Here is a 13,544-nt window from a genome sequence, read left to right as displayed (position 1 = left end):
GTATTTGCATATAGTCTATGCATATATTCCAATACACTTTAAATCATCTCTAGATTACTTATAATACCTAATACAATGTAAATGCTATATAAAATCGTCACACGGAATATTTTTTATTGTCTTAACATTATTTTTTATTTCTTCCCCCAGCCCCCAAATTTGTAGTGCAAAACCCATGGATATTAGGCCATTTGTACCCAAATATCTCTCAAATTATAGGTTACCTTTCTTTCCTGCTTCTTTATATTTTTATGTTTATCTATGTGTGGTTTCTCAATTTGCAACTATATTTTTACTAGGGGGGAAAGGCTTCCTGAATTATGTATATTGTAAATATAAGAGCATTTTTACCATCATATTCAGAATACTGAATTGTCTCAAAAAAGAAATTTTTCTTTTTGTTCTCATTTCCTAACCAAAATTTCATTTTTTGTAACTTTATAATAAACCAAAAGGCAACACAGCTTACTGGACAGTTAAAATCGTTACACTTGCCTGAAGTAACAGTGGTCCTAAAGAGTCTTTATCAATAACTCCCTGCCCTGTAGAAGACACATCAGCTTTCTGAACATCATCATCACTGGAAATAGCTTTTCCTGAAAAGACAGAAGGCAGTAAAACAAATAGCACATGTATCAGTTATAGACTAAATCACCTTCAAATAGTCCCCAGAATAGACATAAAGATACACACACACATGACCATATATACATACAAAATATTTCCTCATAAGAAAATGATGCCACAATTTTATAACATCAAAACTAAACTTCACAGTTACCCAGGAAGGCAGAAGATACCTAAATTGTTTCACTTCTAAATGCACTACCCACAGCTTTCTGAAAGGGAACTAACAAATGACAGAGGCAAGGTGGAACAACACTGGCGTTTTTCAATTGCTTGTTAACCATTTCTAAAGGGTATAGCTGGAGGTCCGTCACGGTGGCTCACGCCTATAATCCCAGCACTTTGGGAGGCTAAGGCAGGCGGATCACCTGAGGTCAGGAGTTTCGCCTGGCCAACATGGCGAAATCCCATCTCTACTAAAAATACAAAAATTTGCTGGGCATGGTGGCAGGTGCCTGTAATCCTCGATACTCCAGAGGCCAGGGCAGGAGAATTTCTTGAACCCGGGAGGCAGAGGTTGCAGTGAGCCAAGATTGCACCACTGCACTCCAGCCCAGGTGACAAAGCAAGACACCATCTCAAAATAAATAAACAAATGCACAGCTGGTCAACACGTTTGTCTATTCCTGTACTTGCTAGCCTCCATTAGTTGTAGTCCCTACCCAAACAAAGGAGCAAAAAGGCAAATACAGGAGCAAGTTCCTTCTAAAAAGGGGTCCCCAACCCCCCAGGCCACAGACCAAAATCAGTCTGTGGCCTGTTAGGAACAGGGTCACACAGCAGGAAGTCAGCAGCAGGCAAGTGAGCAAAGCTTCATCTGTATTTACAACAGCCCCCTCCCCATCACTCACATTACCACCTGAGTTCCATCTCCTGTCAGATCAGAAGTAGCATTAGATTCTCACAGATGTGCAGACCCTAGCGTGAATTGTGCATGCGAGGAATCTAGGTTGTATGCTCCTTATGATTCTCTAATGCCTGGTGATCTGTCACTTTCTCCCATCACCCCCCAGATGGACCTGTCTAGGTACAGGAAAACATGTTCAGGGCTCCCACTAATTCCTCATTATGGTGAGTTGTATAATTACTTCATTATATGTTATAATGTAATAATAGAAATAAGGTGCACCATAAATGTAATGTGCTTGAATCATCCTGAAATCATCCCCCCTACCAAGTCCATGGAAAAACTGTCTTCCACAAAACCAGTCCCCAGTGCCAAAACGGCTGGGGACCACCACTGTTCTAAAAGACATGAGTGTTTTTATTACCTTGCTCTTTTATTTGACGTATCTGTCTTACTGTTTCCTTTAAAATCGCACATTTATCTGGTTTGACATTGAAATTGTCAATATCACTAAGATTAGCAGATATCAGCTCAGCCAATTCTTCAATATATTTACTCTCCTGCTCCCGTCTCCGCTTTTCACCACTGCAAATAAGACTAAGGGAAAAGGGGTAGAAAAGGGCAAAAGGAGACATGATATACATATCACAAAAGAGCTGTCAGTGGAATCAGCCCCTATTGTTACTATTGTTTCTTAGAGTGCAACTATAAGAAAGTAACACTGTTACTTTTTTTTTTTTTTTTTTTTTGAGAGGGAGTTTCCCTCTTGTTGACCAGCCATCTCAACTCAGTACAACCTTTGCCTCCCACTCAGGCGATTCTCCTGCCTTAGCTTCCTGAGTAGCTGGAATTACAGGTGTGCACCACCATGCCTTGCTAATTTTTGCATTTTTAGGAGAGACAGGTTTCACCACGTAGGTCAGGCTGGTCTTGAACTCCTGATCTCAGGTGATCCACCTGCCCAGGCTTCCCAAAGTGCTGGGATTATAGTAGGCGTGAGCTACTAGGCCCAGCCTATTACTTTCATATGTAAACAAACTAAACTCAGCCAACAGAAACTAAGGAAATGCTGTCTTGGAGAAATAGTACAACATAATAGAGATTCATGTAAACCTAAATTCAGTTCCACCTTTGTTAGCTAAGTCGCACTGGGCACAGTTAGCCTCAGTTCTTTCATCTAGAAGAAAACAGAGATAAATTGGGCAGGCACAGTGGCTCACACCTGTAATCCCAGCACTTTGGGAGGTCAAGGCAGGCAGATCACCTGAGGTCCACAGTTTGAGACCAACCTGACCAACATGGAGAAACCCCATCTCTACTAAAAATACAAAATTAGGCAGGTGTCGTGGCACATGCCTGTAATCCCACCTACTCGGGAGGCTGAGGCAGAAGAATCACTTGAACCCAGGAGATGGAGGTTGTGGTGAGTTGAGACTGCACCATTGCACTCCAGCCTGGACAACAAGAGTGAAACTCCATTTCAAAGAAAAAAAAAGAGAGAAAGAAAACAGAGATAAATCATCTTTACCTCTTAAAGATAATAAAACTAACAAATAAGAACAAAAACAGCAGTGGCTACTTATAAATTATGAGGTTTTATTAATTATAGTTTGTTATTTTTCAACTATCGCATTTAACCTCAATTGACACTGACTTTGGCAAATACATTAAAAGCTCTGTAGTGTTGTATAGCTTACATTATTTTGTTTCTAATTTTTAAGCTTCTCATTTCACTTAGTAAAAAAAGGATGCAACCTCACAAGTAACAAAATATCAACTTATTCTTAAACTCATTCTTAAAAGATACCAAAGATGGCTGGGCGTGGTGGCTCACTCCTATAATCTCACCACTTTGGGAGGCCGAGGAGGGTGGATCACTGGAGGTCGGGAGTTCGAAACCAGCCTGACCAACATGGAGAAACCCCGTCTCTACAAAAAATACAAAATCAGCCGGGCATCGTGGCGTATGCCTGTAATCCCAGCTACTCGGGAAGCTAAGGCAGGAGAATCCCTTGAACCTGGGAGTCAAAGGTTGCGGTGAGCCGACACTGCGCCATTGCACTCCTACCTGGGCAACAAGAGTGAAATTCCATCTCAAAAAAAAAAAAAAGATACCAAAGATTCTTACTTATAATAACCTTGGTTATCTATTTGTAACTCCTACTCCGCCTTCCATTCAGAAATTCTTATAGTACCATGAATTGTTAATAGTCTACCTTCTATCTGAATCAGCAATAAAAAAAAAAAACTTCTATTACATCAAAAAGATGTCCATCTCATCAGTAACACTCTATTTACCACAAAGTGAAACCACAAAAAAAATCTTAACGAGAATGTAAATGACAGGAAGTTAAAATGTTATCCTTAAAGGCGGAGGGAGGGGAACAAGTGTGGTAAAGCACCCGGAAATAAATCACCTACCCTTGTCCTGGAGTATCACATGGCAATTTTCGTTTTCGTGAATCAGTGGCCAGTGGATCCAAGTTTTCTCCTAATCCACTCATCTTGAATATACATCAGCAACTAAGAAATAATAATTAGAAATAAGATAAGCACATTAAAAAATATACATGACTCTATGAAGGTGTTGTATGACTGAATGACTGCCTCTTGTAATTTCAGAACTACTTTCTCTAAACAGATAACTCTCAATATTCTTTTTCATAAATGACTATACTGAAAACCTCGGATTTCTTATTCTAATATAGTTATACAGAACATATGTACAACTCCAAGACAGAAATGTTCCTCGAATCCTACTAAAAATGTGTATCTTGCAGTGTGCGGTGGCTCACGCCTATAATCTCAACACTTTGGGAGACCAAGGCAGGTGGATCACCTGAGGTCAGGAGTTCGAGACCAGCCTGGCCAACATGGTGAAACCTTGACTGGCCAACATGGTGAGACCCTGTCTCTACTAAAACTACAAAAATTAGCCGGATGTGGTGGCAGGCACCTGTAATCCTAGTTATTTGGGAGACTGGGGCAGGAGAATCACTTGAACCGTGTGGTAGAGGTTGCAGTGAACCAAGATGGCACCACTGCACTCCAGCCTGGGCAACAAGAGCTACACTCAGTCTCAAAAAAAAAAAAAAAAAAAGGCTGATGGAAAAATAATATGCTTTCATTAAAATTTCACTGATGAAGAAGATAAATATGGAGTACTTGTTGAGAAAGATGAGCAGGTTTTAACACTCAGATTACTCAGTAACAATTTAAGACATCTACTAAGCCTTCATTTACTAAGAATTTTATCTTTACTAAACTTTGGCTTAGGACACGACAATCACTGTTGTAAAGAATAAAATGTCAACCAATGAAGCATAACAATTCTAAATTATTTTTTATATATTAAAATGCATCTTGCATTCCAGGTAAACTCTCAGACACATGCTGGAGGACATAAATTTCCACTAGGTGGCAGAATGATACCAAGAAAGAAGACAGATTATACAAAATGAAAAAATTTACCCAAGATGCTGATCAAACTTCCAACGTGTAGCTTTAAATTTAAAAAATCAAAAGCAAGAAACCAAAAAAGTTAAAAATTTAAAAATCACATGTTCGTAACATAAATCAGAAAATATAGATTACAACATTGTCTTTACAGCTGCACTAAATAGTATTAATTACCAAGGAAATTCATTCTATAATTTTGGTTGTAAAATGGAAAGGCTAAAAAGCTGAGATTATTTAAGTATTTGGTTTTTCCCCGTGACAAGTTTAAATGAAGGAGAGAAAATGACTTAAAATAACTTTTACAAGTGGTGGCTCACTATTATGACTTTTAAGCACAGTCAGATCACACAATATCAAGGGTACTGTATTTTCAAATGTGTTAATGTCATAAAAGACAAAGTCTGTGAACAGTCCAGATTTTAAAGGAAGCTATAAGAGAAATGACAACTAAATGCAATATTTGATCCTAGACTGAATCCTGTACTGGAGGGAAGAAAATGCTATAAAGAATATTATTGGATCAACTGACAAAATTGGAATATGGACAATAGGTAAAAGTATTTACCTTTTACCAAATGTTGTCAATATTCAATCTACTTAAGTTGATATATGAGCTACCATTATTTAAGAGACCAATATACTTAGTATAATATTTGGGGGCAAGAGGCTATTACACATGTAAATTAACCTCAGATGGTTAAGAAAAGTGCATATATAATGAGTGAATGAATAGGCAGGGCAAGGATGAGGAAGGGAGTTGACACTACATGAATTCCACTGAACGGAGAAACTTAAAAACTCTTTGTACTATTTTCTTGAAACTTTGCTTTAAGTTTAAAATTATCCTCAAATAAAAGAATTTTAAGCTTAAAGGTATGTTCAGTTTTGATTTTCCAATTTTCAAAAGAGTAGCTCGAGTAATCCCAGTGCTTTGGGAGGCTCATATAGGAGGATCACTTGAGTTCGAGACCAATCTGTGCTGTAACACAGTAACACCTCATCTCTAAAAAATTTTTTTAAAAATTGGCCAGGCATCATGGTGGACACCTATAGTATTAACTACTTAGGAGTAAAACAGGAGGACTGCTTGAGCCCAGGAGTTTGAGGCTGCAGTGAGTTATGATCACACCAATGCACTCCAGCCTGGGCGACCAAATGAGACTGTCTCTTAAAAACAGCAACAATAATAAATAATGATTAAAAAGAATAGTAATTCCATTCCTTAAGTACAAAAATAGAATAATTCTTGCTATGTCTCTATAATGGGTTTTATATTTTCTTTTACGTTTCTTTCAAAGGTTATTTTTAAATTGAATGGCAAACTATCCATTGAGTAAAAACTTTTTTTTTTTTAAGACAGAGTCTTAGTATGTCATCCAGGATGAAGCATAGTGGCATGATCTTGGCTCACGGCAACCTCTGCTCCCCAGGCTCAAGCAATCCTCCCACTTTAGCATCCCAAGCAGCTGGGACAACAGGTGAGCACCACCACACCCAGCTAATTTTTGTCTTTTTTGGAGAGAGAGGATCTCACCATGTTGCCCAGGCTGGTCATGAACTTTTGGGTTCAAGTTACCTGCCTGCCTTGGCCTCCCAAAGTGCTGGGATTACAGGTGTAAACCACCACACACAATCTACATTTCTTTATTTTAAAGATATAGGCGCGGCACAGTGGTTCACGCCTGTAATCCCAGCACTTTGGGAGGCTGAGGCAGGCGGATCACAAGGTCAAGAGATTAAGATCATCCTGGTCAACATGGTGAAACCCCGTCTCTACTAAAAATGCAAAAATTAGCTGGGCATGGTGGCGTGCACCTGTAGTCCCAGTTGCTCAGGAGGCTGAGGCAGGAGAATCACTTGAATCCGGGAGGCGAGGTTGCAGTGAGCTGAGATCATGCCACTGCACTCCAGCCTGGCGACAGCAAGACTCCATCTCAAAAAATAAATAAAGATAGAATTTATTCCACATTCTAGATATAATTTCCTTACTTCGGCTTTTGTATATAAACTGAATACCTGAAAATGAATGGAGAAACTATTCAGAAGATAACAGTACTTCTTTAATTTGAAATATATAATTTAGCCTATATTCTCACTATTATTTCCATTCTTTGGTGTTAAATATAAGTTGAATACTCAGTACAGAGTAAGGGGCCTACCACATAACAGGTGGTCAATAAATGTATTGAATAAGTATTGAATAAAATATAAAAGCAACATTTTAGAAGTTTCCTTTATTGTGATCTGTAACAATCATTCAATGCAATTCTACTGCTTTAAACTTTTTAAATGTTTACTTCTACAGTTGACATACGGTGTTACAATAAATTCTGGCAGCATAAATTAAATCAACAGAAAAACTAAGCCATGACAATCCTTAATATCAAAAAAAATTAATAAGCACAAATTAGCAGTTTAAACCAGAAATGCATACACATCATTTGTGTTAAATCAATATTTATGTGCATATAATGAAACCTAAATATGTCTATGTATGTCCACAGACACATGCAGCTTTTTCTCTTGATCTCACAGAACAAGCTACACTGTACACATAAGCCTGTGCAATCTTCCTGCTACCAAACTTACTCATTCACAGAGTCCGACCTAATTATCCAAAAAGATTACTAAAGGAAGGCTTGACACAGTGGCTCATGCCTGTAATCCCAGCACTTTAGGAGATCAAGGCAGGTGGATCACGTGAGGTTGGGAGTTCGAGATCAGCCTGACCAACATAGGAAACCCCATCTCTATTAAAAATACAAAATTAGCCAGGTGTGGTGGTGCGTGCCTGTAATCTCATCTACTCAGGAGGCTGAGGCAGGAGAATCGCTTGAACCCAGGAGGCAGAGGTTGCAATGAGCCAAGATTGCGCCATTGCACTCCAGCCTGGGCAACAACAGCAAAACTGCATCTCAAAAAAACAAATAAGAAAAGAAAAAGAAAAAAGTACCAAGGGAAAATAACTTAAAGTCATGAAAATGGTGTTTACGCAAACATGAAGGTACAATTATATGAGATATAAAATATTTCTTATTTTTTGTTTTGTTTTGCTTTTGAGATGGAGTCTCACTCTGTCACCCAGGCTGGAGTGCAGTGACACAATTTTAGTTCACTGCAACCTCCGCCTCCCAGGTTCAATTGATTCTCCTGCCTCAGCCTCCTGAGTAGCTAGGATTACAGGTATGAGCCACCACACCCAGCTAACTTTTGTATTTTCAATAGAGACAGGGTTTCACCATGTTAGCCAGGTTGGTCTCAAACTCCTGACCTCAACTGATCTGCCCACCTCGGCCTCCCAAAGTGCTGGGATTACAGGCGTGATCCACCACGCCCAGTTTCTATCTTGGTTTTTTAGGAACAGGATTGACAGATTTGTAGTTCTTACTTAGACATGGACAAATCTGAAGTACATTTACTGTACATATGTTTAAGACACCACATTCTCGCCTCTGATAAAGTAGACTTTAAAGCAACAAAGATCAAAAGAGGCGAGGAATGACATTACATAATGGCAAAAGGATCTATGCAACAAGAAGAGCTAACGATTCTATAGATCAACGAGATAGAAAATTAACAAGGATATTCAGAACTTGAACTCAGACCCGGAACAAGTAAACTTAATAAACATTTATAGAACTCTCCACTTCAAATACACAAAACATACATTACCACCTCACACCTATAAAAAAAAAAAAAAAAAAAAAAAAAAAAAAAAAAAAAAAATCCGGATCCAAGATGGCTGATGATTAGCAGCTCGGGCACGTACCTCCCAGTGAAAGCGCAAAGAACGAGAGGACACCACACTTTCAGACGAATATTAGTTGCTCACGGACCAGGAGATTCCCAGTGGAGGAGCTCCACGGGTCGCCAGGGCGACTCTTGTGGCCGGCGTGGCGGTTTTGCTGGTGCCTTAGCACGCCAGTTCTTGGTGCAGAGTCCGGAGATTCCCGGGCAGAAAAGCACCATCAATCTTAACACCGCTGTTTTGGCCGGCTCAGTGGATTGCTCAGATTTCGGCGCAGGGAATCAACAAGTTGGACGTCAGAGACCCAGTTAGAAAGTCGGTAATTATAAAGACGACAGACGGACAAATATATAATGAAGGGAAGAAACCAGCGTAAAAAGGTAGAGAATACTCAAAATCAGAATGCCTCTCCCTCTACAGGGGATTGCAATTCCTCATCAGTAACAGAACAAGGCTTAATAGATTACACGTGTGTTCCAATAACAGAAGCAGGTTTCAAAACGTGGGTGATAAGAAACTTCTGTGAATTAAAAGAACTTGTTCTAACCCAATGCAAAGAAACTAAGAACCTTGAGAAAAGGTTTGACGAAATGTTAACGAGAATGGACAATTTAGAGAAGAATATAAGTGAATTGATGGAGCTGAAAAACACAACACGAGAACTTCGCGAAGCATGCACAAGTTTAAACAGTAGAGTTGATCAAGCAGAAGGAAGGATATCAGAAGTCGAGAACCAGCTCAGTGAAATGAAACGAGAAGACAAGAATGCAGAAAGAAGGATGAAAAGGAATGAGCAAAGTCTCCAGGAAATATGGGACTATGTGAAAAGACCTAATTTACGTTTGATAGGTGTACCTGAATGTGATGAAGAGAATGAATCCAAGTTGGAAAATACTCTTCAGGATATCATTCAGGAAAATTTTCCCAACCTGGCAAGGCAGGGTAATACTCAACTCCAGGTAATACAGAGAACACCACAAAGATATTCTTCAAGAAGACCAACCCCAAGGCACATAATCGCCAGATTTATTAGGGTTGAAATGAAGGAGAAAATACTAAGGGCAGCCAGAGAGAAAGGTCAGGTTACCCATAAAGGGAAACCTATCAGACTTACAGCAGATCTCTCAGCAGAAACCCTACAAGCCAGAAAAGAGTGGGGACCAATATTTAACATCCTTAAAGAAAAGAACTTTCAACCCAGAATTTCCTATCCAGCCAAACTAAGCTTTATGAGCGAAGGAAAAATTAAATCTTTTGTGAACAAACAAGTACTTAGAGAGTTCACCACCACCAGGCCTGCTTTACAAGAGCTTCTGAAAGAAGCACTATACATATAAAGGAACAACCAATATCAGCCTTTCCAAAAATATATCAAAAAGCAAAGAACTTTAACACAATAAAAAATTTACATCAACTAATGGGCAAAACAGCCAGCTAGCATCAAACGCCAGTATTAAACTTATACATATTTTAATTGGATAAAAAGCCAAAACCCATCGGTATGCTGCATCCGGGCCCATCTTACATGCAACAATACACAAAGACTCAGAGAGAAGGAGGAAGATTTACCAATCAAACAGAGAGTAAAAATAAACTAATAAACAAAAAGCAGGAGATGCAATTCTCGCCTCTGATAAAGTAGACTTTAAAGCAACAAAGATCAAAAGAGGCGAGGAATGACATTACATAATGGCAAAAGGATCTATGCAACAAGAAGAGCTAACGATTCTATAGATCAACGAGATAGAAAATTAACAAGGATATTCAGAACTTGAACTCAGACCCGGAAGACACCACAATGTCTAAGAGTAAATGACAAAGTGTTTTACAACAAAAAGCAAAGTAGAGCAAACATCTCCTGAATTTCATTAAACTGACAAAAATGTTCAACATGAGGAATAAAAAAGCATTTCTGGTCCCCAAAATAATAATTTCAGTATATACAATAATATAATTCCTGAGCACAGATGTCTATGACAAACACTTCAGGTACAGTCTTCTATTTAGTATTAATCTTAGTTATAAACAAAAAATCAAAAATGACATTTGTTTTCGTTGCCACACCTGTTGTCTCCTTCTCACTGAGAGGATATGTTGTTCAGTTTGGTATGTTGTTCAGTTTGGTAGATTACTTATTTTAAGACATAAAAGGTAAATGCCTACCACAGACGCACTAGATCTAAATCACTTTCAATCAACAGTCAAGAATGAAGATGAGAGAGGGCAACAAGGCATGTACCAATACCATGAAGTTCGTAAGGGGTAAGAAACATGGATCAATAACTGCCTGAGACCAGCTTACATTTTTACATCGTAAACTACAACCCATCTAGTGTGGAGAATATATGGAATTGATAAAATCCATCTTCAAAGGGGAAATAATATATAGCACAACAGCCTCACAATAAGTTTGACTGTAAGAACAGTTTAGGTCAGGCGCGGTGTCTCATGCCTATAATCCTAGCACTTTGGAAGGCTGAAGTGGATCACCTGAGGCCAACATGGTGAAATCTCATCTCTACTAAAAATACAAAAATTAGCCAGGTGTGGTGGTATGCACCTGTAGTCCCAGATACTCAGGAGGCTGAGGCAGGAGAATTGCTTGAACCTGTGAGGTAGAGGTTGCAGTGAGCAGAGACCACACCACTGCACTCCAGCCTGGATGACAGAGTAAGACTGTCTCAAAAAGAAAACAACAACCACCCAAAAAAAAAAAAAAAAAAAAAAAAAAACAGTCTATTAGCCTTGAGTCCCTTCTTAATTCGGACTCCCTACAATTAGATACTATCACCTATAGTTAAATAGAAAAAGAAATTAGGACCACAATATGTACTTGCCCCCAAGTAATCTGTCCTCCCGAAATTGTGTCATACATTCAAATAGTGAGATGCATCCATATTTTGAAGTTTCCAATGCACTTCTAATGCACTTACAAGAAGATACACAATCCAGTCTCAGAGGCCTTTTCAAGGCCCTGGCACCACAGTATAGAAAAGAGCTATAGTGAGGAACTTTTCATTTTATCAGAATTTAAAGGCTAAAACCAAGTCAATCTTTCAATATAAACTCTACCACACAAATCCATGAGCTATTTTTATAATTATTTTCCTCATCTAAAATGTTTCTACTAAAAAAAAATTCTATGCTACACGACTTAAATGTATTAATATGGTAATGCACACTTTAAGACTGCATTTAAGCAATATACTCTATGCTATTACTTTTTTTTTTTTTTGGAGAGTCTCACTCTGCCATCCAGGCTAGAGTGCAGTGGCACAATCTCTGCTCACTGCAACCTCCACCTTCTGGGTTCAAGCAATTCTCCTGTCTCAGCCTCCCTAGTAAGCAGCTGGGACTACAGGCACACACCGCCACACCCGGCTAATTTTTCTATTTTTAGTAAAGATAGGGTTTCACCATGTTTAGTCAGGCTGGTCTCAAACTCCTGACCTCAGGTGATCCACCCACCTTGGTCTCCCAAAATACTGGGATTACAAGTGTGAGCCACTGCGTCCAGCCACAATTACTTTAATATAGAACAGTAACAATTAGAATATCTTTCAATGCTATCAAAAGCTAATGCTATTTCTATATTATATGGAAAAGTCCAAAGTACATCAGTAAGATTTAAAATGACAAGTATCTTAAAAAACTGGATAGAATGTTTCCTATAAATACTATAGGCCTTTCTATACATAACAAGCTATGAACATGCTGAAGCTTAGACATTAACGGAATGTATAATAAATTACTAGAAAATGAACTCTCATGGAATAAGTAATTATTAAAGCTAAAAAGCAGCAAAGAATTATACTTGCTAGCTCAGAAACCATGAAAATTTTGGTTTACGGCTTAGCAGCCCTAATCAGCTTTACTTTTGGTTATTCAGGATTAAGACAAGAGGGAAAACGCTTCATTACACATAGCAAATTAGCCAAATGGACAAGGATACAGGAAATACTCCCTGTCCAAAAGGAAAAGATATCAATCAACACTACCAGTGTTCATTAGGCAAGCAAGAAGTTATTTTGGGGACGTAAGAAAGGCTATACTCTGCCAAAACAGGAGATGGGTTATCCAGTAAATCTAAATTGACACAGAGACCAACTAAATTAATAAGGCAGAAATAAGGAGATAATTTTGTGGCAGTACAATGTTAGGCATCTCAAGTATACCGGGTAATTTATTTACCATGACCCTCTAGAGTATGTATTACTATATTTCCATTTTACAGATAGAGAAATGGCTAAATAACTTTCCACTAGATCACACATATTCTGGACAGTAGAGCTGGAACTACAGTATGTTTTCAGACTTCATAACCAACAAAATATGTATCAAATGTTTCTTGGGTATTTTATTCCCCCCACCCACAACCACCAAAACAAGTCATTTACTGTAACTTGTTTTGGTTATATATCCAACCATAACTATATCCAACCAGTTAGCCAGAAAATTTCTCAGCTTATCTGTAAGAACACTGAGAGGTTATAACAGCCATAGTTTAGGGGCATGCAGTATTAGGGACAGGGGTAAGGAGGTGCTCAAGCTCAGCAGATACTAATGCTCCCTTCAAGCACCTTACCTAACCATTACCCTCCAATGTCACTAAACTGCCCTTCGTGGTGGTCTAATATTATCCATGACCCTTACTGCCACTTGAGATGGTCAGTGGCTCACATAGCAAGAGGAAAATTTGAGATCGAAAAGTACAAACAATACCCTAAAATGGTCAGTCGAATATTGCTATTCTTGGGTTTGCTATGATTAAATGGTGAAGCTACTTAACTATCCCAGCAGTAATTTAGTTTATCCATCAGGCTTGTTTCCCTAACTTATACAAGGTATGATTAAATATACTAA

General features: G+C 38.6%; 1 protein-coding gene across 7 annotated transcripts in view; it reads right to left on the bottom strand.

Moving 5' to 3' along the window:
• Positions 1–13,544, bottom strand: part of NCOA3 (nuclear receptor coactivator 3) — a 149,958-nt gene that overhangs the window by 31,436 nt on the left and 104,978 nt on the right. For 6 of the 7 annotated variants that reach the window (XM_064382491.1, XM_012467399.3, XM_021669143.2 and 3 more), the window contains 3 exons: positions 3,896–3,997; positions 1,899–2,071; positions 496–596 (listed from right to left, as the gene is read on the bottom strand). In XM_064382491.1, the coding sequence (XP_064238561.1) occupies positions 496–596; positions 1,899–2,071; positions 3,896–3,978 (357 nt within the window). In that variant the 5' untranslated portion in view covers positions 3,979–3,997. Of the gene's footprint in view, positions 1–495; positions 597–1,898; positions 2,072–3,895; positions 3,998–4,945; positions 4,977–13,544 lie in introns of all 7 variants that reach the window. The other variant, XM_012467401.3, reaches the window with a different exon arrangement.

This window comes from Aotus nancymaae, unplaced genomic scaffold (genome assembly GCF_030222135.1).
Source record: "Aotus nancymaae isolate 86718 unplaced genomic scaffold, 86718_ANA_hifiasm-v0.15.2.pri h1tg000029l, whole genome shotgun sequence".
Classification (NCBI taxonomy): Eukaryota; Metazoa; Chordata; class Mammalia; order Primates; family Aotidae; genus Aotus; species Aotus nancymaae.
Note: the sequence above shows the minus strand (reverse complement) of the source record. Positions and strands in the feature narration are given on the sequence as shown.